The 22664-nt window shown below is 38.2% G+C and overlaps 1 protein-coding gene across 1 annotated transcript in view; it reads right to left on the reverse strand.

Moving 5' to 3' along the window:
• Brip1 (BRCA1 interacting helicase 1) overlaps positions 1-22664 on the reverse strand; it is a 116597-nt gene that overhangs the window by 18840 nt on the left and 75093 nt on the right. The window contains 2 exon segments of the mRNA XM_055620128.1: positions 16067-16188; positions 18143-18302. Coding sequence (XP_055476103.1) covers positions 16067-16188; positions 18143-18302 — 282 coding nt within the window.

Genomic DNA, 22664 nt, shown 5'->3' on the forward strand with positions numbered 1-22664 from the left:
AATTGCTCATAAAAAAAAAAAAATCAATATTCCACAGAAGAGAATAGGACTTTAAAACCTCTATAATGTATCATCCGTAATGTCTAGTATAACAATTAAAAATTACTAAAAACTAAAAACAAAAACCCATGACACTCATTAGGAGAACACAGACAGCAGCTACAGTTTGGGAAGCGTGGGAGCAGCTTTGAGAATGACAAAGACTTAAAGCAGGCATCAAAAACATATTTACGTATAAGCATGGGGACGTAAGTTTGAATTTCATGTGTGCAGGTACGCGCGCGCGCGCGCGCGCACACACACACACACACACACACAGAGGAAAACAAATAAATCAAGAAAAAAGGCTCACAGTTCAATGACTAAACTCTAGATAATCTTGACGGAGAAGTTAATTTTTAATTTAATTTTATTTTAAAATGTATGTGTGTGTGCACGTATGTATGGTGTATGTGTGCTGTAAGCATCTGAGTATAGATATGTGCATATGTGTGTTTGCTCACAGGCACATGCACAGGTCACAGCAAGACTTCAAGAGTCTTCCACTATTCCTCTATGCATTATTGCCTTGTGACAGGTCTCTTACCGACCTGAAGCTTGCCTTTTAGGCTAGAGTGGCTGGCCACATGGCTCTTGGGATCTGCCTGTTTCTACCCCAACAACGCTGAGCTTCCAGGTACACATGTCCATGCCCAGCCTTTTAGATGCACCAGGAAATTCAAACTCAGGTTCTCATGCTTGCAGAACAAGCACTCCCACCCAATGACCCATCTCCTGGAAGTGGAAAATTCAAAAGGAATGGTATTCAAAAGGGAATGGTACAATTGAAAAATACAGTGACAGAAAGGATTTCGCTGAATGGGTTTAGTGGCTGATAGTGGAACGCAGAAGCATTAGTAAGAGATCAAAAGAGGCAATCATCAGCAAGCACATCAGCGAGAATAAATACTCGTATACTGAAAAGACACTTGTGTAAAAGACTCGAATAGTCTAAACAAACCACAGAGTTAAAGCAGCATCGCTGCATTTAATACAATATGCCATGGGCTGGCAGAGGGCAGCTCAGTGTGGAGTGCTTAGCTGGCACGTGTGAGGCTGCTGGGAATTCCCAGGACTATTAACCCCCACCCTGCCATGTGCAACAACTCTGTTGTTTAATCTTTGTATCATCCTAAAAACGAACTGCTTTTCTATACCACAAAGAAAGTTCTAAAAACAATTCAAGTTTAAAATATTCTATTGGACAGCTGTCCCTCCATACTGATAAGTTCTAAAATAACTGGAGTCAACCAATCCTGATGGAAAATATCCAGAGTAAAACAAAACTACTCTGGGCTCTCCTGAACACGAATAACTTTTTGTCATGTTCCCTAAGTCATGCAGTAAAACAGCTACATAGCAGCTACATTATGCTAGGTATTGTAGGTATTGTGAATAATTTAGAGATGATTTAAAGTACTTTGGAGAACAGGCATAGATTAGATGCAACACTACACTATTTTACAAAGGAACTTGAGCATCTGAGTGTGTTCTTTTCTCCATGTTTCCTGGAGTCAATCTACCACAGATGCTGACAGGTAACCGACTATATTCAGTTTCAGAATTTTTATACTAATTGAGTGCAAAGAAGGGGGGTGGGGAGAGCTAGTTTGCAGTAGCTCTTAAGGATGCTGCGGAAATGTTTAAAAAAAAAAAACCCTGAAAGTATGGAAATTTAAACAGTGCTGGAAAATTGTGGAAGCCGAAACCCTGATTTCAGTTCAACGTATGCAGTTTGCTTGGATGTAAGCTGTTTGTTCTAGACAATAGGATTGCAAAGGTAAGGTTAAAAACACTTTCTGCCTGACAATAACTTAGAGAAGACTGTAAGTTCAAAAGGCTATCAAATAAACATATTAAGATACAAATGCTGACCACAATATATGGAAGTAAAGACAGTTGATAAATGAAGATAGTCCATGAGTGTGGTATAAAAAGAAGAGCACCTGGTTTGGAGAAGTAAAGGAAAAGAAAATTGGTTCCATTTGTAACAGCGTCAACCTATAGGACTTGGGTCACCAAGGAGAAGTGAAGGAAAATGCCCAAATGCTCTCTAACTTTCCAGCTAAAGAGGAGTCCAGTAGGTATCAGAGAAGATAAGTATGTTTAAGGAAAAAGATAAAATTGACTTAGCCTAGGTTAAATTTCTAAACAAAAAGTAAAAGTTGAGAATAAGCCAAGCATAACGGTACATACCTGAGATCCAAGCTTGGGGATAACAGCTGCGGGATAACTAGGACTAGGGAGCTTAGGAGTTTGAGGACAGCCAGACAACATACCAATACCTTGTCTCAAACCAACAAAATTACAAGGAAAAAAATTGAAATAAAAATTGTCATTAAGAATTAGCTAAACACTCAAAATTGGAAAACCAGGGAGTCAAAGTTTTTAGTGTAGAGTATTAGAATCCACTGAGTTTCTATATAGGTCTATGCACAGTGCGATGACTGAGTGATTAACAGTACTAGCATATATTCACCTAATGATTTTACAAGGAAGATATTACTTCATGTTACAGATAAGAAAACGAGGAATGAAAAGACAAAAGTTGTACCAGGATTTAGATCAAATCTGAATTCAGAGCTAGTTCTCTGAAAGAGTGAAAGCCACAGAGCTGAACACTTAAAGAGCTCCTCTGAATGAGCCTACCTAATGTAGTTAGATAAGACTGTTATGCCTTACTTTTCCTATTTAAAAACAGGAGTAAAGTACACGAAATTAAATGAAAAATGGTTCTAGAATTTCATTGTATGTATAATGATCATCAGCCATGAAAACCAATGCCCAATTTAAAATGACACACAGCATATGTGAAAAAGCCAGTTTCTCCTGCCAGCAAATAGCCTAAATGCTAAGTAAAGCAAAGGCTGGAAGGGATTAGCTGAAATGTCAAAAGACAACCTTTTACTTTTACCTGCTCATCCTTATAAACATTCTGATTCCCCAGGCATGCTTTCCAAACAAACAGTTTCAATATGAAGCAGCAGAGGGCCCCAGGCAAGCTCTGCCATCTAGTAACTGTCAAAGAGATTAGTGTTTCATCTATTTGGGAGGTCATGCCCATATCCACATCAGCTAACATTATACCTGTTGACCAATGCTTCTTTAATGCCTAACAAGACAGACGTTTCACATTATGGATGTTAACTCGGAATTTCCTCCTAAGTTTTGACAGCAAGTAAATACCATAAACTGAGTGCAAGTGTGTTTTGGAAACTACCATAACTTTTCGAATACATTTTACAAGCCTTCCCCTAAATAGAAAACTACAATCATCCATGCTATCTGGAAGAAGTGTAAACCACTCACTCCCCATCCGAAATAAATTAGCGTCTGGGTAATTCTGGAGAAGGGTGCAAACAGAAGTGAGAAGGCATTTAAATAACCTGTTTATTACAGTTGAGAAAGTGTGCAATACACCAGAAATAAGACACTGCGCGGATTTATTAAAACATTATTTCTTATTGTTCCCAGATTTCAAAGTTCACTCAAAATGAAAGTCATCCTTATTTTTGTAGTTTCTACAGGAATTAAAAAAATATATATATCTAAAATATGTGTGCATGTTCTCAAAATGTAACTAATATAAGCTAGAGAATAGCAAGGAAACCCACTGTGGATTTGTTGGAATGTGAAGGTAATGACAATCGAGGCTGGGGTGGTAGCTATAGAACCGTGTAAAAAGTGCCAACAGACAGCATTCAAGCATAAATTATACGGTTTTATATTTTCTTTCTTTATTTTTGTTTCTTGAGACAGGGTTTTTCTGTGTAGCCCTGTTGTCCAGGAACTGACTCTGTAGACCAGGCTGACTTCAAACTCGGAGATCCACCTACCTCTGCCTCCTTAGTGCTGGGATTAAAGGTATGTGTCTCTGCAGGGCTTTTTTTTTTTTTTCCTTTTTCATGATTTTGTATTTTGATTTACATCATGATATACTTGAGATCAAACAATAAGTTCTTTAATTGTCCATGTCTCAATTTTATTAGAAGCAGAAAAGATTCAGGATAAAAATGCATTTAAATCTAGGCATGGTGGTCACACCTTTAATCCCAGCATGTGGAGGCAAAGGTTAGTCTTAAGTAAATAGCCTCTATGTAACAGTAATCTTTTACGAGATTTTAGAGTTATTTCTAAATTTTCATTTGTGAGTGTGTGTGTGTGTCTGCAGAGGCCAGAAGAGGGCACTGGAGCTATAGGTGGTCATGAAGAGGGCATCAGAATTACAGGTAGTTGGCAGCTACCCAATGTGGGTGCTAGGAACTGAACTCTGGTCCTCTGGAAGAGCAGGAAGTGCTCTGAAATGGACTCATCTCTTTAGTTCCCTTTTATTAGTTTTGTAAGTAGTTTCTGAAGAAATAAATGGTTTGACAAAAATGAATTAGAACTATAAATGCATCTAATCACTTTACCACTATCCCACATCAAAGACAGATTTTACTCAAATTCATAAATATGTTGTATATTATGGTTTCAGAAATATATGCCCTCTTAAAAACAATCAGTTCAAGCAATTTTTTTTTCCTTGTATGAAAGCTTGAAGAGTATTGTTCAAGTGTCCAATCAAGGTGTGGTGGTGTACACTTGTAATCTTAGTACTCCAGATGCCAAGGCAGACTTTAAGACCAGCCTGGGCTACATGGTGAGATGAGCCTGGACTACATGAGACTCCATCTCAAAACAAAACAAAACAGGACAAAACAAAATAGCTCAAAAACCAACAACTAAGACCTTATAAAATTAAAATCCTCTGTACAGCAAACAATCAAATAAAAAAAAAGTCTAAATAGTAGGAGCAAAATCTTTACTAGCTATCTATCCAACAAAAGATTAATATGTTGAATACATAAAAAACTAAAAATTAAAGAACAAACTAAAAACCCAGCCAAGTAGTGGACTAAGGAAATGAACAAGCAGTTCTAAAGATGAAATGTAAGTGGCCAGTGAACATATTAAAAAAAAAAAAACAAAAACAAAAAACATCTTTCTAGCCATCAGATAAATGCAAATCAAAACTACACTGAGTCTATTTTACCTGAGTCAAAATACCAGTCATCAAGAATGCAAATAACAAAAAATTCCGGCAAGCAGATGGTTAAAATGCTAACTAGCTCAGTAACTATCAAAATCAGTGTAGAAATTTCTCAAGAAACTAACCACACCTCTAGCCTACAACCCAGCAATATAATATATTCCTGGGCATTTTCTCTGGGTCAGTACAGCAGAGACACTTACCTATCAGTGCCAACTACCGCACAGCCCGCAACGGCGAAGTTATGGAATCATGTCAGTGTCCACAGAAAGAAAATGTGGTACCTATACACAAGCCAATGTTTTCAGTTATAAAGAAGAATGGAGCTAGGTTATTTGCAGGAAATGGATATTAACCAAATTAAGCCCATCTCAGAAAGACAGGTATTGTATGTTTTCTCTCACTTGTGATTTCTAGATTTTTATACAGTTATTTAAAGTCATAAGTGAATATGTAAAGAGTGAGGCTGTCGAGGGGAACAAAGGAGACAAGCAGGGAGAGGGAGGAGGGAGCAAAGGCAGGGTGGGAGGTATGGGGAAATATGTCCAACATGCAATATTTACCTGCATGAAAAAATTCAGGGTCAATTTTTAAATATTTGAAGTTCATACCTCCAAATTAAAAAAAAAAACAAACAATCATCTAAAGCCACTAATTAACACTAAGAAAGCATCCTTTAGGAGGATGAACATATTTCTCAGGAAGAATGGTTTTAACTCTAGCCAAGGTAGAGCTTTAAGCCCTAGCATTTAGAGCAAACCCAAGCCGGAGACAAAGACAGTGCAGGAGAGACATTTACTACTCAGTTACACTGCAGTGTAAATACTTTTATCATTGTATCACAATATAAATTCCAACAGTTCTAGTTCTCAGCTGAGCCTAAGACCTTGTAATGTGGAGTAATTTGGCTAAATAAAAGGAGTGTGACTGGTTTTATTTCATTTGGCATATTTTCAACATTTCTGAAACACCAAAGTTAACCAAATATAGAACATTTTTTTAAATGAGGGAAAAAAGTTTCTGCCAAGAGTTAAAGAACCAGGCTCCCCTTTAAATAATAATAATATTAAACAAGCACACTAGAAACAGTCTTCAATTATTACTTTCTGTTACATTAGGACTTAACCGTAATAATCTACCAGGAAACAAAAACTCGGACATAGTAATAGCAATATAACTCACTTCATACATGCTTCAGGACTGCTTCTGGATAAGATACTTTTTTTAGAGAAATCTATTAAACTTTGTGTCATAAATTGTAGCTGTTGAAAAAAACACCTGAACATTTGAAATTGGAGCAACAGCTGGGCTGAGGCTCAGGGGTAGGTGCCTGTCCAGCACACAAAGGTTCCAGGTTCAAGGCTCAGGAAAGAGACAGGGGAAAAGCTAGGCACCTCCTCTTTTCTCCATAGTCTCACCTCTACTTAAAGCAACTTAGCTGTGGCTGCTCCTCAGAGTATTTGACTGGGTGGCATTTATAGACTCCCAAATAAATCCTTTGACAATAATGACACAAAAGCATCTCAGTCAGAATGGGAGTGAGATTTTAAGGTTTTCATTATCCAAACAGTTTCTCAAGATAAGAACACAGGGCAAAAGAAGAAATTACTATTTTTCTATTAAAAGAAAAACAGTTAATTCTTTAAGACATGAAGGAAATTATAATATGCCTATCCTGGAAAGGATATGATTTAAAACTTTAATAGAGTCACAGGCATTATGGCAATTTAGTTAGGCTAACCATGCTTAGCTATTGCTTAGATAAACATGCAAACGCTTCGGTTATCAGCTTTGAAAAATGCCACCACTCCAGCTATCATCTATTCTGAGGAGAGAAGCAGAGCTGCAAAGGCACACGGCTTGTGGACTGTGAATAACCACAGTTCTCCCCAAAAGCTTCTTTTTTGAGGTTTCTCTCCTGTAAAAGAGGAAAATGATTTCTGCCAACCTTACCTCATACACTGACTGAATAAAAAGACAATGAACATGAAACAGGAAAGCATTATATATTGAGTGAGTTGGCAAAGGCCCCTGTGGTGCAAGCCAACAGTAATCCCTCTTTGCTATTCAAGTGGCTAAGGCAGGAAGAGTTCAAGTTCAAGGCCAGCCTCGGTAAGTTTGCAAGATCTGCTGTAACACAAGAAAAAGTAAGGGAGGAAGGAAGGAGGCTGGGGTTCTATTTTAGGATTAGAGCTTTTGTCTAAAGTGTGTGAGGCCCTAGGCTCCATATCCAGCAATGAAGGGAGAGGGGAAAGCAGGTGGGCTCAAGTCTTTACTCTTCTCATATTTTCTAAGGCCCAATATAGATTTTCGTGGACTTTACATTCAGTTGTAACACACTGTTGCATGAACATAAAAAATGTCATAGGATTATGTAGGTTATACAGTCATTGCCTTGGGCTCTTCATGCCAAATCAGTGAAGTATGTTTGAAACTATACTACTGAATATATAGAGATTATTTTAGGTGACTTATAAATTACTTTAGTTTATGGAATGACTGCACTTTCATTTAAAAAAAATCAATGAAAATAGGTACATTGGCACACTATGTAGAGAACACTGTTCAGTTTTAAAACATCTTTATCTCAATAACTTCTGCACTTGTTCAACAAATGTTCTGAAAAATTCTGGCTTACATAAACACTCTTTAATATGTTTTCTAGTGCTTATTGATCATTTTGCAATCTCTTTGTTTCTGAAAGTAGTAATATAAAACACAGGCATGGAGAGACATATGAGAATGGGTATAGGATTGTTCCTGTATTAATTTAAACATTGTTTCGTTTAAGTATTTTACCCTCCAGTGTTTCTCTTGTAAAAGTCTCACAACTACTGGAGAAAATCTAGCAATCACAGGTGTGTAAAATGAAATACTATCCTCTGTGAGAGGAGAAGCTCCACATGGAGCATATGCTTAGCTGAGGTGAGTCCACTCTCCAGCCCCTGTGTCCCTCAGATACATAGTAATTCTGTAGTTATAGCTTCTATATAACTACAGAAGGCAGTGTGACGCTGTGAACAGAACCATGGGTTCTTAAAAGAATGAACCATATTAAGAGGCTTCGCTAAGGGGAGTCAATAGTATTTCACTTAGCATGTTTCAGAGACCTACATTTGCTTATGTTCACATGTATTAACTCTTTGGAGGAAAACAGGAACTCTTATGGAGAAGGCTTGTGAAAGCCATATAATATGGTAATGAGTATATTGACCCTGGGGGATTCTGGTGACAACAGACTCAAAACTCAGAGTCACAGTCTGCACAACCAAATGTTTAAGAAGACAAACAAGAAAAGATATAAATGCAAGAAAAAAATTAAATGAACACTGGAAAACACTGAAGAAACCTAGCATGGGAGTTCATGCCTATAATCCCATCAGTCTAGACTCTAGAGGCTATGCAGGAGGATTCTGAGTACAAGGTATGCATTAGAGCATTGTACTCTCCTGTTCCCCACGAAACCCTCACACACACACACACACACTATAAGTTAAAACTCAAGTTATTAACTCTATAGTCCAGGTGTTAATGAAGTAGAACATTAATGTTATCTAGACCCTTATTATATCCAAATTATTTCCTAAAATAAGAAGCTGGAGATACAGCTCAGCAGGTAAAATCATTTGCCATAAACGCCTGACAATCCAACCTCGAGCCCTGGAACGCATAAAAGGCTGGGGTTGGTGGCTTGCATCTGTAATCCCAGCTCTCACAGTGAGATGGGAGGTGGAGCCACCTGAGGCGAGCAGGCCAGCCAGCTTGGAGCACATGGCACAGCAGTAGACACCTGAGGCGAGCGGGCTGGCTGGCATACATGGCACAGCAGTAGAAACAAGAGACCCTGTTTCAACAAAATGGTAGGTGACAACTTTCAAAAGTTGTCCTCTGACCTCCACACACATGCCATGGTGCACACAAACATGTACAAACATGCACATCATATGTAAAAATAAATAAAGCTTTTCCAAAGACCCAAACCCAGGAAAAAAGGGCCTTTAAAAGCAACTGAAAGTTTGATTTTGAAATGCTATTATCTTTCTATTATTGTCAGGAGGGTATGACTCGACGCTTCTTACATGTGAGCATGTGAGTATGGAATAAGGCACACAGAATTATAGCACCTTGAAAATCAATGCTTTATAGTAAAAGTAATGGAAACTTTTAAGTTTTTAAAAACTTAAAAAAAAAAAAAAAAAAACCTCTCTTCCCTTGTTCTTCAAAAACTCTCCAAATTAACATGAATAAGAGAGACAGTGTTCAACCTTGGTTATGCTAAAATAGATCTTACCTCAAACCCCACATAAAAAGTGCAGATGAGGGCTGGAGAGATGGCTCAGAGGCTAAGAACATTGGCTGCTCTGGAGTTCAATTCCCAGCAACCACATAGTGGCTCACAACCATCTATAATGAGGTCTGGTGCCCTCTTCTGGCCTGCAGGTGTAGATGCAGACAGAATACTGTATAAATAATAAATAAGTAAATATTTAAAAAAAAATACAAAATGCAGATAAGCAACTGTTAAATGGTTACACAGAAAAGAGGAAATTTAAACTGATGCACCCTCAGAGCCTCTTCTAAAAAATAAACCAGTTTGGCTTATAACAGCACAGAAGTAGTCAGTGGAACAGGTTAAGGAACTGACAGAGAAAACTGTAAGAAAGTGTTTACTACAAAGATGAGAGAGAAGGTTGGGTACAGTGCCAAACTTACAGTTCTAGCCGCTTGGAAGGCTGAGACAGGAACAGCATGACAGTCTTGGCAACAACACACACACACTAAAATTGTAGATTGCTCATTTTAATTCATGATATACATGTATATGACCTATATGTAAAGAATCGGTACTCAACTAAATTTTGCCTACAAGAAGCTATTTGCAGCATGGATGTACTTTCGTGTTGTCACATCTGGAAGGTAAAGGCAGGAGATGGGAGATGGGTTACCGGTCAGGGCAGAAATTTGACTAAACATTCTACATTGCAGTAGCCAAAAGGTCAATAGTGCCAAGTCTGATAAACGGATATCAGGAAGGAAGGAAAAAAAACACTGAGTTACTGTACCACTGTACTCTCCTGCATACTGATTTAATATCCTATAGTCAGAAAGCATTACACCATTCATTTCCAAGACCGTACTATGGGGAACCTGATCCAGGAACAGAGCCTATAGTCAGAGTGGAGTAGAGTTCTGGTTAGAATGTAGCATCCGATGCAGAAGCTATTATGTATTTATTTAGGAAAGGTCTCCTTATGTAGCTCAGGCTGTCCTTGAACCTGAAATCCTCCTGCTTCAGCCCCCAAGTTCTGGGATTACAGGAATGTACCACACCTGTTTTTATCAAACTTTTACGCTATTAAATTTCATTAAAACCAGGAAGACTAATATTGTAAATAGTGATACATATTACAACCTATAGTAACTGATACTTTAAAATTTTTGTAACTGGAAAACCTGAGTGACGTACCCAAAGCCCATTTTCATTTCTGTAACCTACAGTTTAAGAAGAGATCTGAGAGAATGAATGAACTGACGCTCAGTCTTTTGGCTAAGATGGTGTGGCTGAAATCCACAACTCAAAATTCTCCTCTGAGGAACAGAATTACATTTATTTTTAGAGAAGTAAAAAACCAGTTCCATACTTCCCCTTGAGGAAGTGCTGCTAATTCTGTTGTGTCAACAAATCAGTCTGAACACAAGTCTCAATCAATCTTACACATCCCCCATGCTGACAAGTAGTCTAAGGACTCTGAGCTAGTTTGAGAGCAAAATCAATATACAAAGTTCCTGTGTTTGCAAAAACATCAGGCAAATGAAAAAAGGAAAAAAAAAAAAAAACCAGAATAAGAAAATGTCAAACTATCAAAGCTTATTTGTCTTTATTCCTTTAGAGAACACAGACAATGATCCTGAGGATGAGGCTCTGCAGGAGAGTGCTTGCCTAGCGTGTGCAAAGCCCTGGCTTCAAGTTCCAGCGGGGAGCGGGGAGGGAAGAGAAGCAACCGCAGCAATGCATCTGTCTACTTTATGGATCATTTGTTCCCTTTATTCATTTGTCTTTCTTGGGGGACTGTTTTCTCACTTTTACTGCCCATGGCACATATACAAGTGGTCAACTTAGGTTGCTTATTTCAACTATTTTTTAAATTTAAGATGTATTTATAAACTGCTTTTCCATTTTCTTTGGTCAAATTATCCTTTTAAAGCTGGAAAAGGGATGTTCTGAGTAAAGGTAAGGTGTAAATAAATTTGGCTGAACTCATTTGGCCTAAATATTTCCAACTATCACAACTATAAACTGAAACTGCCGGCCTCCTAGGCGTTACTGAGTTTAGTGTTACAGTGCTTTAAGTTTATGTACACGGCCATCCCCTCGGGAAGCATATGTTGTTACTGGGGCTAGGTCCAGGTGGGTTTCTCCATCGGATGCTGCACTCTAACCAGAACTCTACTCCACTCTGACCGTAGGCTCTGTTCCTGGATCAGGTTTCCCATAGTACAGAATAAAATCCCAAACCCTGGAGCTGGCATACAGAGCCTTAGGTGATTTGGCTTCTAAATATCTCTCCCAGCCTGAGTTCACAGGCCACTGTGCTTCTTGAAATTCCTGGAAACTGCTGTCCTATCCTCCTTCACCTATGAGGGCCTTAGTGTCTGCTGCTGTGCTAAGAGCACTGCTGCCTGTTCCGTTCACCTGCACCATTCTTACCCTCTTTCCTGTGTCAGATGGAGTAACACTTCCTCAGGAAGCCTTTCCTGACCCATAGAGATCTGCTGGAACATTCTCATAGTTCCTGTACTTTCTCTCACAGCCTTCATCACCACGGTGACTGTTTGTTACTTTCACATCAGTATTCCTTGCTAGGCTGTAATCTGAACAAGACAAGGAGCTATAGACAATGTGTATCGTGTTCCCAGAACCCGATACTGTAGTTTGTGCTTCTAGCTAGATTAAAAAAAAAAAAAAAAAAGGGAGGGTGGAGGGAGGGTTGTTTCATTATTCTGACTAGCTTGATAATCTGAATAGTTTTGTTGTAATCTGCCATGTCTGTCTATATATCAATTTGAGATATGGCAAATTATAGTTATAATTTGCTAATGGATTTGTTTCAGATATCCATTTAAAAGGCAGCTTTTGCTGTATGTGACTTAATTGCATTAAAAGAAAACAATGACTATTTTTTAGTTATGCTTTCCTATCAACCTCTACTCAGAGAAGCCTGTGTTCCTTCTACCATCCCTCAAGTGCTTCAGTCTAGTGTGTAGAAAGTTCTCTTTTAAACTATTATATGATTGAGCATGTTCTTACAGAATGATCAGAAGCATCTGGGAAAGGTGGAAGTAAAAAAAAAAAAAAAAAAAAAAAATCCTCACCAGAAAAGTCAGCTTAATGCTCGCCCTTCAGAGTGGCCCATTATCAACATTTCATAGTGGGTTTCTTTATTTCCAGGTCCCTAAAGAATGAGTAATAAATTATGACCTGAACTAAACAAGTCACACTTGGCTCCAAAATGAAATTTTCCTACTTCTACTTTCTAGTCCCCAAGGTGGGAAGAGGAAATCCTGGTCACAGCCAAAGAAGTCATAGTTTTGGCTCTAACATACATTTTCCTGTCCCTCTAAAAGCCAGGCTCTGCTAGCGAGACAGTAAAGTCTTAGGTCAGTATTTTAAGCTGTATTTAAAATTTTACTTCCATAATCTTCCTTAAACTTAAGAAAAATTAGTATCATAAAATTAATGTCATTGACTTCTTTTCTTTACTCAAACCTTTTTTTTTCAGACATGGACCTGAACTTTTAAAAATGTGAATTCAAATGAAAGACAGAAAACAATGCAGAGGTTAATCTGATCCATTTCTATTTGAATACTGAAACTGTTTTCACCTATAGCTTCCATTCATTTCTGTGTGACAGACAGTATTACAAAACTATAAAGTTCTAGTTTAAAGTCTAGCGAATCTGAAGTAGTTTTGGATGATATGACTATGAAGGGTCACATTTATGCATTCTTTTGAATGACAGCAGACAAGCATAGAGCAAGGAGCTGGGTTATGGAACAACCAGACTCTTGACACTGTGTGGCAAAAGAAGGGAAGTTAATCCCAAGATTGAAAAGATCCTGTCTGAGGTAACTGGTTCAAGAAAGCATCTTATAGACCTTCTGGGAGAGAACCTCCAAGATGGCTATACAGAAGCAGCTCCGAGTAGTTTCTAGGAAACTAAAGTGGCTCCTGAGTTCTAAGGAATCTCCATTCTTTAGCCACAAGATACTGAATTTTGCCAATTAACCTGCATGAGCTCAGAAGCAAATCCCAAACAGCTGAGAATACAGTTTATGGAACCCCAAGAAGACTCAGCTAAGCAACAAGCAATGGGCCTAAAAAATGTGAACAGAAACCTCCCAAACTGTAAGGTAAAACAAGATTTTTATCCTTAGAAGTTGTTTATCATAATGACAGAAAGCTGATTAACAGAGAAAGAAAGTATTAACAACTCAAGTGTTGTGTAAGAGCAAGGCCCAGAATTATTATCTGTTGGAGTGAGGGTAGAAATAAATTAAGAGAAATAAAAGATTTTTTCTTATAAACGTTTTTTTAACTTTAAGAATTTTTTTAAAAACTAGCAAAGAATAATAAAACAAATACTTCCATGCTTATTATTTTTTGAAACTTTTTTTTTTTACTGAAAATTATGGAAAGCATAAGGAACCTTTTGATTATTTCTTTTGCTTCTTAAATGTAATGAGTAATGTAAATCTGACATGAATACTTTGGGACTTCTCTATTTTGTAAGTATAATACTCAGTGTACTTAGTTTATTAGCCATAAAGTTTGTCATCTTTTCCATTTCTGAAAAAAAAAAAAAATGTGTGATGTTCCAAGACTTAGAGTATGAGCAAAAATAGAATCTGAAGAGGAAATATATTTAAGATGCTGGAAGAATATGTCACGTACAAGATGGAAGAGGCCGTCCACACGTAAGAAAGTCCATTCACACACAGCACTGCAGGCTGGAGTAAAATGACAGGACATCCTCGGAAGGAGGCAAACACAGCATGGGCCAACGGCAGAGCGGGACTTCCGCAGAATTCTGCCTGAAAGCTGTTGATGGTGACCCCAGGGTGGTCCAGACCACACGTCACCGCCACAGCAGCTGGCTGGGCAGAACCAGCTATTTCAGAAGAGCAGACACAGCCTGGCAGGCTGGCAGCAGTGACACTGGTAGCTGCAGACAGTCGGCAGAAGCTGTCGTGGCCAGCAAACTCTAGAAGGAGTAGACTGTGAGTCACTGGATGACTTACCCTCCTGAGAGAGCAGAAATTCTGAAGAAGTTCAGAGGGTTTTGGAAGACTAGGAACTGATGAAAGAACTAATTTTTATTTATTGTTAATGTTACCCAAAGACTGCTCTACACTAGAGAAGTAAAAGAAGCATATATGGTTTTTAGAGCTTACTAACATTAGCAATAATTAAGATGACTATGCTATTGAAAGGACTCCTATTTGGCATGATATCTTAGTTGCCTGTACCCTGGGAATAAGGATGTAGATCATACTCATCAGGCCAGCTCAGTGGCCAGGAAATGCCAAGTCTTGTTCTCACATTGCTAGCTCCTTCACATGCCTGTGAAAACAAAAGAACACTCTCCCTCATAGATGCTAATGCCCACTGTGGTGCTGACTTGGCTAATTTGAGGGATGCCTAGGAAACAGGTCATTGTATTTCTAGGTATTAGTTGTGGGTCAGCAAGTGCAGTGGGGAAGTTTAGCAAGTTTAGCTGTGGGCCACAAAGGAGAAGGTAGAAGAGAGACACCTCTCTGCTGTCCCTCTGCAGCTGGCACATTTCTCTATTCCTGTTGCCTTTGGATGTCAGACTGCAAGTCCTTTGGCCTCTGGACCCCAGAACTTGCAGGGACCATCCTAGGGTGGGGGATGGTTGGCCTTTGACCTCAGATGGGGCTATATCGTCGACACCTGTAATTGTAAGTCTTCAGCTGCACGAACTGAGCCATGCAGTCAACTTGCATTTATCCTCCGTGGAAGTTTTCTGCAGCCAGGCGGCTGAATAGGAACAGATGCATGCAAGTATGTATGTGTGTACAAACTTGAAGACTCACACGAACATTCTTTCATCAATCGTTTTCACTTCTCTGGAGACGCTTAATACATCCCCTTAGTACTTACTACTAAAAACAAACTTAGAATAAAGCTTAGAAAACAGTGACAATGAAACAAAACTTTAATCTTCCTAATGCTATGACCCTTTAATACAGTTCTTCATGTTGTGGGGACCCCCAACCAAAAAATTACTTTCACTGCTCCTTCATAACTGTAATCTTGCTACTGCAATGATGGGAATGACTCTTCTATTTAGACCAACAATGAAATTTGAGTAAAACAGAGCGAACATTTTTCAGGGCGTAGATGCCAAACAATACAAGCCTCACTCAGGAGATTGGGGAATTCATTAGGTGGAGCTCACTGTTCCCAGCTCCCTGTCTGAGCCGTTCTCTGCCTATAACACACATGCTCTGAGGTACAAATCCAGTGCAGTGGTCCCGGTGAGCTCAAGTAGAAGACGCTGGAAGAGATTTGAAGCAGCTGAAACCAGGAGATCTACAGGGCAATAGAGAGCCAGAGAAAGAAAAGACCCTGCAATCTCTAGGGGAGCCCATGAATGTCTTGCTAAGAGCTTGATGAAACACAAATCGTGGGCCTCTCTCCAGCACTGTTTTTGACTCAGAAAATTCTGAAAGAGATGGGAGTTAGGGGGTGGCTGTGTTTTCAAGTTCACAAGTGATACTGATGCTCCTGATCAGGGGCACACTCTCAAAATCACCTTTGTTGTGCAAAACAGTGTGCTAAAAGTAAACGTTTCCTACTAAAACACCCATTCAGATTCTCCAGGGATGTAAATATCTGAGGATGTAAGAAAAACATATAATTAACTACACAGAGCATACAGACAGAGCGTCTCAAGGCTTTGATGACTTACCTGAAGATCCTTCACATTTGGAAAAGGAATTCCTACTGTTATGACAGCTCGGGCGTTATCATCAGAGAAATCCAGACCCTCGCTCACTTTGCCGCGACACACTGCTATGAGAAGGGCTCCATCTTAGGCAACAGAAATCAGACATCTTAGAAAGTGCACTCAAAATTCTTTCCAAGCACCTACTGTGGTCACAAGCCTTTTTAGTCCACTTAAAGCAACCATGAATTGCTTAATAAGACACAGTTTTTAAATCTCATTATCTTTCAATAAAAAAAATAAGATTAGATGAAAATGGTAGCAAATCAATTTACAACCTGTGCATTTTTAAAGTTACTTATAGCCAGGTGTATAATCTTTAATCCTTTAATCCCAGTACTTGGGAAGCAGAGGCAGGCAGATCTCTGTGAGTTCATGGCTAGCTAGGTCTGCAAACTACAAAGCAAATTCCAGACAGCCAGGGTTGTTACACAGAGAAGCCCTGGCTAGAAAACTCAAAATAAGGGCTGGAGAGATGGCTCAGCGGTTAAGAGCACTGGCTGTTCTTCCAGAGGTCATGAGTTCAATTCCCAGCAACCACATGGTGGCTCACAACCATCTATAATGAGATCTAGTGTCCTCTTCTGGCGTGCAGGCAGAGCACTGTATATGTAATTAATAAAAATAAAAAAGGCTGCTCTTAAAAAAAAAAAACTCAAAATAAAATAATTATTTATACACAGCATAGAAGCAGCAGCAAATGTTAACTAAAAACACTGAAATCCAATTGTAATTTTTACCAGCAAAAATACTGCCTCCTCTTTGCAGGAATCCTCCTGCCTCAGTCTCTGAAGTACTGGGATCACAGGCATGTGGCAACACTGTGCCTGGAGTTTTTGTTTCTGGTTTGTTTTGAGACAGGATGTCAGTATGTAAACCATACTGGCCTTGAACTCTCAATCCTCCTATCCCTTTGTTCCTCCAAAACTGAGGTTATAGGCTCCCATACTTGGCTATAATCTTGTCATTAAATGTATTTATACTTGCTGCCTTGCAGAGAACTCAGGTTCAGTTTCTAGCACTTACAGGTAACCCAATTCCTTTTCCAGAGGATTCGATGCCCTCTTCTGACCTCTTTGGGCACTTGTACACCTGTGGTGTACACATATAAACTCAGGTCTACATACATAAAATCATAAAATATATCTTTAAAAACTTATTAACAGCAGCAAGACATGGTGGCGCACACCTTTAATCCCAATACTCTGGAAGCAGAGCCAGGCGGATCTCTGAGTTCCAGGCCAGCCTGGTTTACAGAGTAAGTTCCAGGGCAGCCAGGGCTACACAGAGAAACCCTGTCTCAAAAAAACAAACGCCCCCCACCAAACAACAACAAAACTTATTAACAATTATGTTACAGTAGCCTCATTGTTGCATTATTCCTAATTACTGCTATTAGCTTTCATATCAAACTCTTCAATGTGCAAATTTTGTCCTCAGCTACTTTCTGTTGTTTGAGACAGGATCTGCAGCCAGCTTGGCCTCAGTGTGCAAGCTTCCTTCCTCCATCTTTTGGATGCAGAGATTACAGTCAAACACCACCACTCCTAGTGTTCTGAGAACCTAAGTCTAAAGTTTAACCAGGAGGCAGAGTTAGGTGGCTCTCTCTGAGTTTGAGGCCAGCCTGGTCTACATAGTGAGACCCTGTCTCAAACAACAACACAAACAAAACAAAGTTAAAACCCAAAACAACAAACCTCCTCAGTTTTCCTTATTTGGTATTCTATTTGCACAAACTACATTACCTGTGTAAAGGCTCCAGATCTTACTTTGTCAGTGAAGAAGCCTTCCCTATCTTTTCTTCTTACACAAAATGATTCAGGTAATATAAGGTAAAATGTGACTTAGTATCTGAATGCATATGTTCTTCTTTTTTTTTTTTTACACCTACTTTCTTTTTGCCTAAGATTATAAAATATAATTTTTCCCAAGTACAATTCAATTTTAAAGATAATATAAATGACATTTTAATGGCACCAACTTCTCCTGGCTTTAAAATGTAAATAGCCCTTTCCCTGCCATGAAATTATTTCCAGTTACCCTTTTCTCCTTTGAACTTGATGGCATCATAGTACACCTGCAACAATTCGTCAAAATCAGTTTTTTCTCCTCCTTGGGGTTCTGCAATAACTGTCTTCACTGACTCCAAACTATGCCATAAGCCAGTAAAAACCCAACGGTCTCTTAATTTCTCTAATAGCTAAAAAGAGATGGAGAAAATTAATTCTGCAGTCTAGCTGAACAAAGACCTTTATATGTAAATTATAACTGCTAGAATACAAAAAAATCAAATTCAACCTGTATCATAATCAACACACATTCTAATAATGAGTTGTTAGATTAAAAATAAGTAAGAGTCAATGAAAAGCCCAACCATAAAATAATCTTTAAAACATGGGTGAGAGAGGAATACAATAAAATGTGTGCAGTCTTTAAATATGAATGATAAGAACATCTACAACTTAATGTGTGCTACGAAGGAAGAGTAATACTTGGAAATACATCAATAACTTGAGTATATTGTTATTCTTAAAAATGGAACATTTCACAAGTTAGGCATTATTTTCAATATGGTAGAAAATGAAATACTGCAAAAGCAAACAAGTACAATGAAGGGCCAAGTAGATGGAAAGGGCAAAAGCCAGTTGTAGAGACAATAATTTAAAGTGAATTGTTTTACCCACTTAAGTGTCATAAATTCTACTGCACTTTGAAATAGTGACTATAATGTAACTACATACTATACATACCAAGAAACCAATTGTAATTCTCTAATGAACAAAACCTCATCAATTTTCATGACATAATTTATTGTTATTATAAATAAAATTTAAAAGAATATAAACCAAATTCTTTATCAATGTTATTTACTCAATGATCAGGGTTGATCAATAACTTAAATTCCCCATTACATTATGTTATGTTAAAAACTATAGGATTGTCATCTAAAAGTATTTTCTATTTGACATGTCTCATAAGTTAGCTGCTAAAATTTGATTTTTGAATATGTACTACTTTGAAATGAAAGTCTTGTGTTCAGAATTAGGAAGTATAAAAACCCTGTTGACAAATTCAGAGAAACAGTGTATATGGGAAGGTCAAAATGGGTCTTTAATTGGATATAAAAAGATTGATATTAAAGAAAAATCAATGAAATACAGAACAGCACTAAATTACTTAAGTATCTCTGCTTAGTAACTAGTATGGAACTGGATAAAAGTATCACCTCTTGCATAAATGGAACCAGAGGAAATGACTGACAAGTTTCTATAACTACTGACATTTACTGGAATTTAATACAATAATATAGCATTTTCTTTCAATCCGAAAACAAAGATAATATCTCATCGTTGATTTCTTGACTCAGCGATAACAATACCAAACTTCAGGTCATACAAGTTCTAAGCTCCTGACCAAACTCACTGCACTCGGGCAAGACATTTCCACGTGATGCACAGTAGATTAGAAGAGACATACTTAAAAAGCAAAGTTTAAGAAATAACAAAAAAGGAGCCAATGCATGATTTCCACTGAAGATTTTTCACAGTATAAACAAACAATTCACTCGGGTCTGGTAGAGGCTGAGGCAAGAAGGTGGTGAGTCAAACAAGGCAACTTAGTGCAACCCTGTCTCAAAATAAAAACTAAGAAAGCACTGGGGAAAGCCCCAGAGGTAGAGTTTACCTGCCATGTTACAAGACCCAGCATCAACCTCTCATACCACAAGACAAAACAAGAGAGTGGTGTTAAAAACTTGTCTGAAAAATCAGCTGCGGAGCTCACCGATACACTGGAGTTTATTGATTTCACTTGACTTTTAAACAAAATTGTCAGTGTATTCTAATCACATCACTAGGACTGTAATTCAGAGACTAGTGAGAGAGAAAAAAAAAAAAAAAGAACACAAAACAGATCTCATCTCTCCAGTTTGCATTAAAGCGTTAAAACTTCATTGTTAGTGAAAATTTTATAACTTGAACACACTGTTTACCTTCTACAAAAATTAATCTTGAGCTGGTGAGGTGGCTGAGAGGGTAAAGGTGCTTCCTGTGCAAGCCTGACAGCCTCAACTCAACCCCCAGAAGCCAGGATGGAAGGAGAGAGCTGACTCCCACAGTTGTCTCCGGTTTCCATACACTTACTGTGGTCTAGGCATGCTAGCACACATCACACACAAATATCGCATTAAACACACACGTGCACATATCACGCACGGAATAAAACATACACGCAGCACATCACACGCATCTATTCTACATCACACTCACACAGCATATCATATACACACCACACACAAAATACACAGCATATTACACACCAACACTTCATAAAATCTTAAAAAGGAAATAGCACTCAAATTTGTTTTAATTAACAGGAAGACCTTTTTTTTTTTTTAACTCTCTAAACACAAACACAAATAAGAAGTTATTATACTATCTTTTGTTTTCCAGGTTGGGGTAAAAAAAAAAAAAAAAGAAGAAGAGAGAAACAAACAAAAGATTGTAGAGAGATAGAAAATGAGAAAATAGTATTAGCATTCTACTTTAGCAGTTCTTTGGATTTAAGGTTATAAACAGGATCAAATTGACAGACTGGAAAAAGATCCTCTTAAGAAGTGGTAAGCATTTACACAATCCATACCAAACTAAACAGACAAAACTATCACAAAGACAAAATAAAAAACTCTGTAGCAATAATAGGCCAATTGGCCAGGAAAATGCAATGTACACATTTATATAAGCCAAGTATTTCAAGAGAATATTGACAGAATGTATAACAACATGGTAACAGTAGGAGACTGAAATACCCAAGCTTCAACAAATCAATAAGATATACAGACAGAGGATCAATAAGGAAGTAGAAAACCTTAACCCACTGTCTGGAAATCATAATATATATATATATATATATATATATATATATATATCATATATATTAGCATATATATATGCTAATTCTTCTGAAATGTATACAACCATTATGTGTTAGGTCACAAAACAAATCTTAATCAATTTAACTAGAGTCAGCAAGGCGGTTCAGCAGATAAACACACTTGCCTCTGAGCCCAGTGACTTAGATTCCATTGCACGGCAGAAAGAACTGTTTCCTCAAAGTTGTTCTGTCTGTGTCTCTCTCTCCCTGCCCCCCAACTACCTCCCTCTCTCTCTCACACAGACATGCAAATTACAAGTCTGAAATGACATCACATGTCTTTTCCAACCACAACAGAATGAGACTGGAATTCAACAGAAAACTAAGGATTTAGAAAGGTGTCAAAATAAAACAATATACTTCTGAGCAGTGAGCATGAGTCAAAAGAAATTAAAAAGAAACTTCCGAGATTATATTGAAATCAACAAAAATGAAACACAACACACCAAAGTAAGGAGTACAACAGAAGGCTACGAAGGAAGAGGTGCACAGGAGACCCAAACGCCTGCATTAACGAGAAATATGAGCCTTCTCGGCAGTGCAGCCCTGAAGTCCTTGGCTGCTTGGGTGGCTGAGGCAGGAGGATGGCAAGTTCAACGTCTGCCTGCGCTACACAGTGAGACTGTCTCAAGATAAGTTTAAAACATACTCTACTCAATGGCAGGACACTTACCCAGCATGCCCAGAGCCCTGTGTTTGCTACTGCTACTATTGCATTACAGAATAACACTGTTAGCAAAGCAAAGAAAATAAAAGATTAGAACAGAAATAAAAGAGGAGAGGAAAATGTTGAGTAAATGAACAAAAATGAGAGCTGGCTTATAAAAAGATCACCAATACTGGCTAACTGAATAAGGAAAAAAGATGTAAGAAACACTTAAAAACCACATAAGCATATATGAATCCAAAAGAGTGGATTATAAAACTAAACATGTCGAGTAAAAAAATTAATAATCTGATCTCACTTAAGGATGTAAAAGAAGTCCTATTTAAGAAAAACCATCAGATTTTACATTTGTGTGTGCACATATGCACAAGCATGCAGGTGCCGTGGTGCACAGGTAGAAGTAGGAGGACAACCGGCATGAGTTGATCCTCTCCTTACACCATGTGTGTTCTAAGTCTTCAACTTAGGTTGTCAGGCTTGGTGACAAGTCCTTCTATCTGCTGAGCCATTTCGCTGGCCACTATATATTCATTTTAAGAGACAAAACTGGGGCTGGAATGCGGATGACTCGGAGATTAAGAGCACTGGCTGCTCTTCTGGAGGATTCAGGTTCAATTCCCAGCACCCATATGGCAACTCACAGCCATCTGTAACTCCTGTTCCAAATCTTGTTCCTGACTCCCTTCTCTGGTCTCTTAGGGCACTAGGCATGGACACAAATACACACACATACAAAATAGCCAAACATAAAAACATGTAACATTTAGAAAAGAAAAAGAAAAGTCCCAATAAGAAAACCTACCTTTTATCACTGTCCATTAAGCCACTAGCAAACCCTGCCAGACCCTTCAAATGATACCTAGACTTTAAACATTCCTCATTAGCTTTGTTGCTACCATGTCCCCTAAGTCACCAATCATCTGTCACCCTAGTTCACTAAATTTTGCTACATTGTCGCCTTGT

Source organism: Psammomys obesus, unplaced genomic scaffold (genome assembly GCF_907164565.1).
Source record: "Psammomys obesus unplaced genomic scaffold, mPsaObe1.curated_primary_1811, whole genome shotgun sequence".
Classification (NCBI taxonomy): Eukaryota; Metazoa; Chordata; class Mammalia; order Rodentia; family Muridae; genus Psammomys; species Psammomys obesus.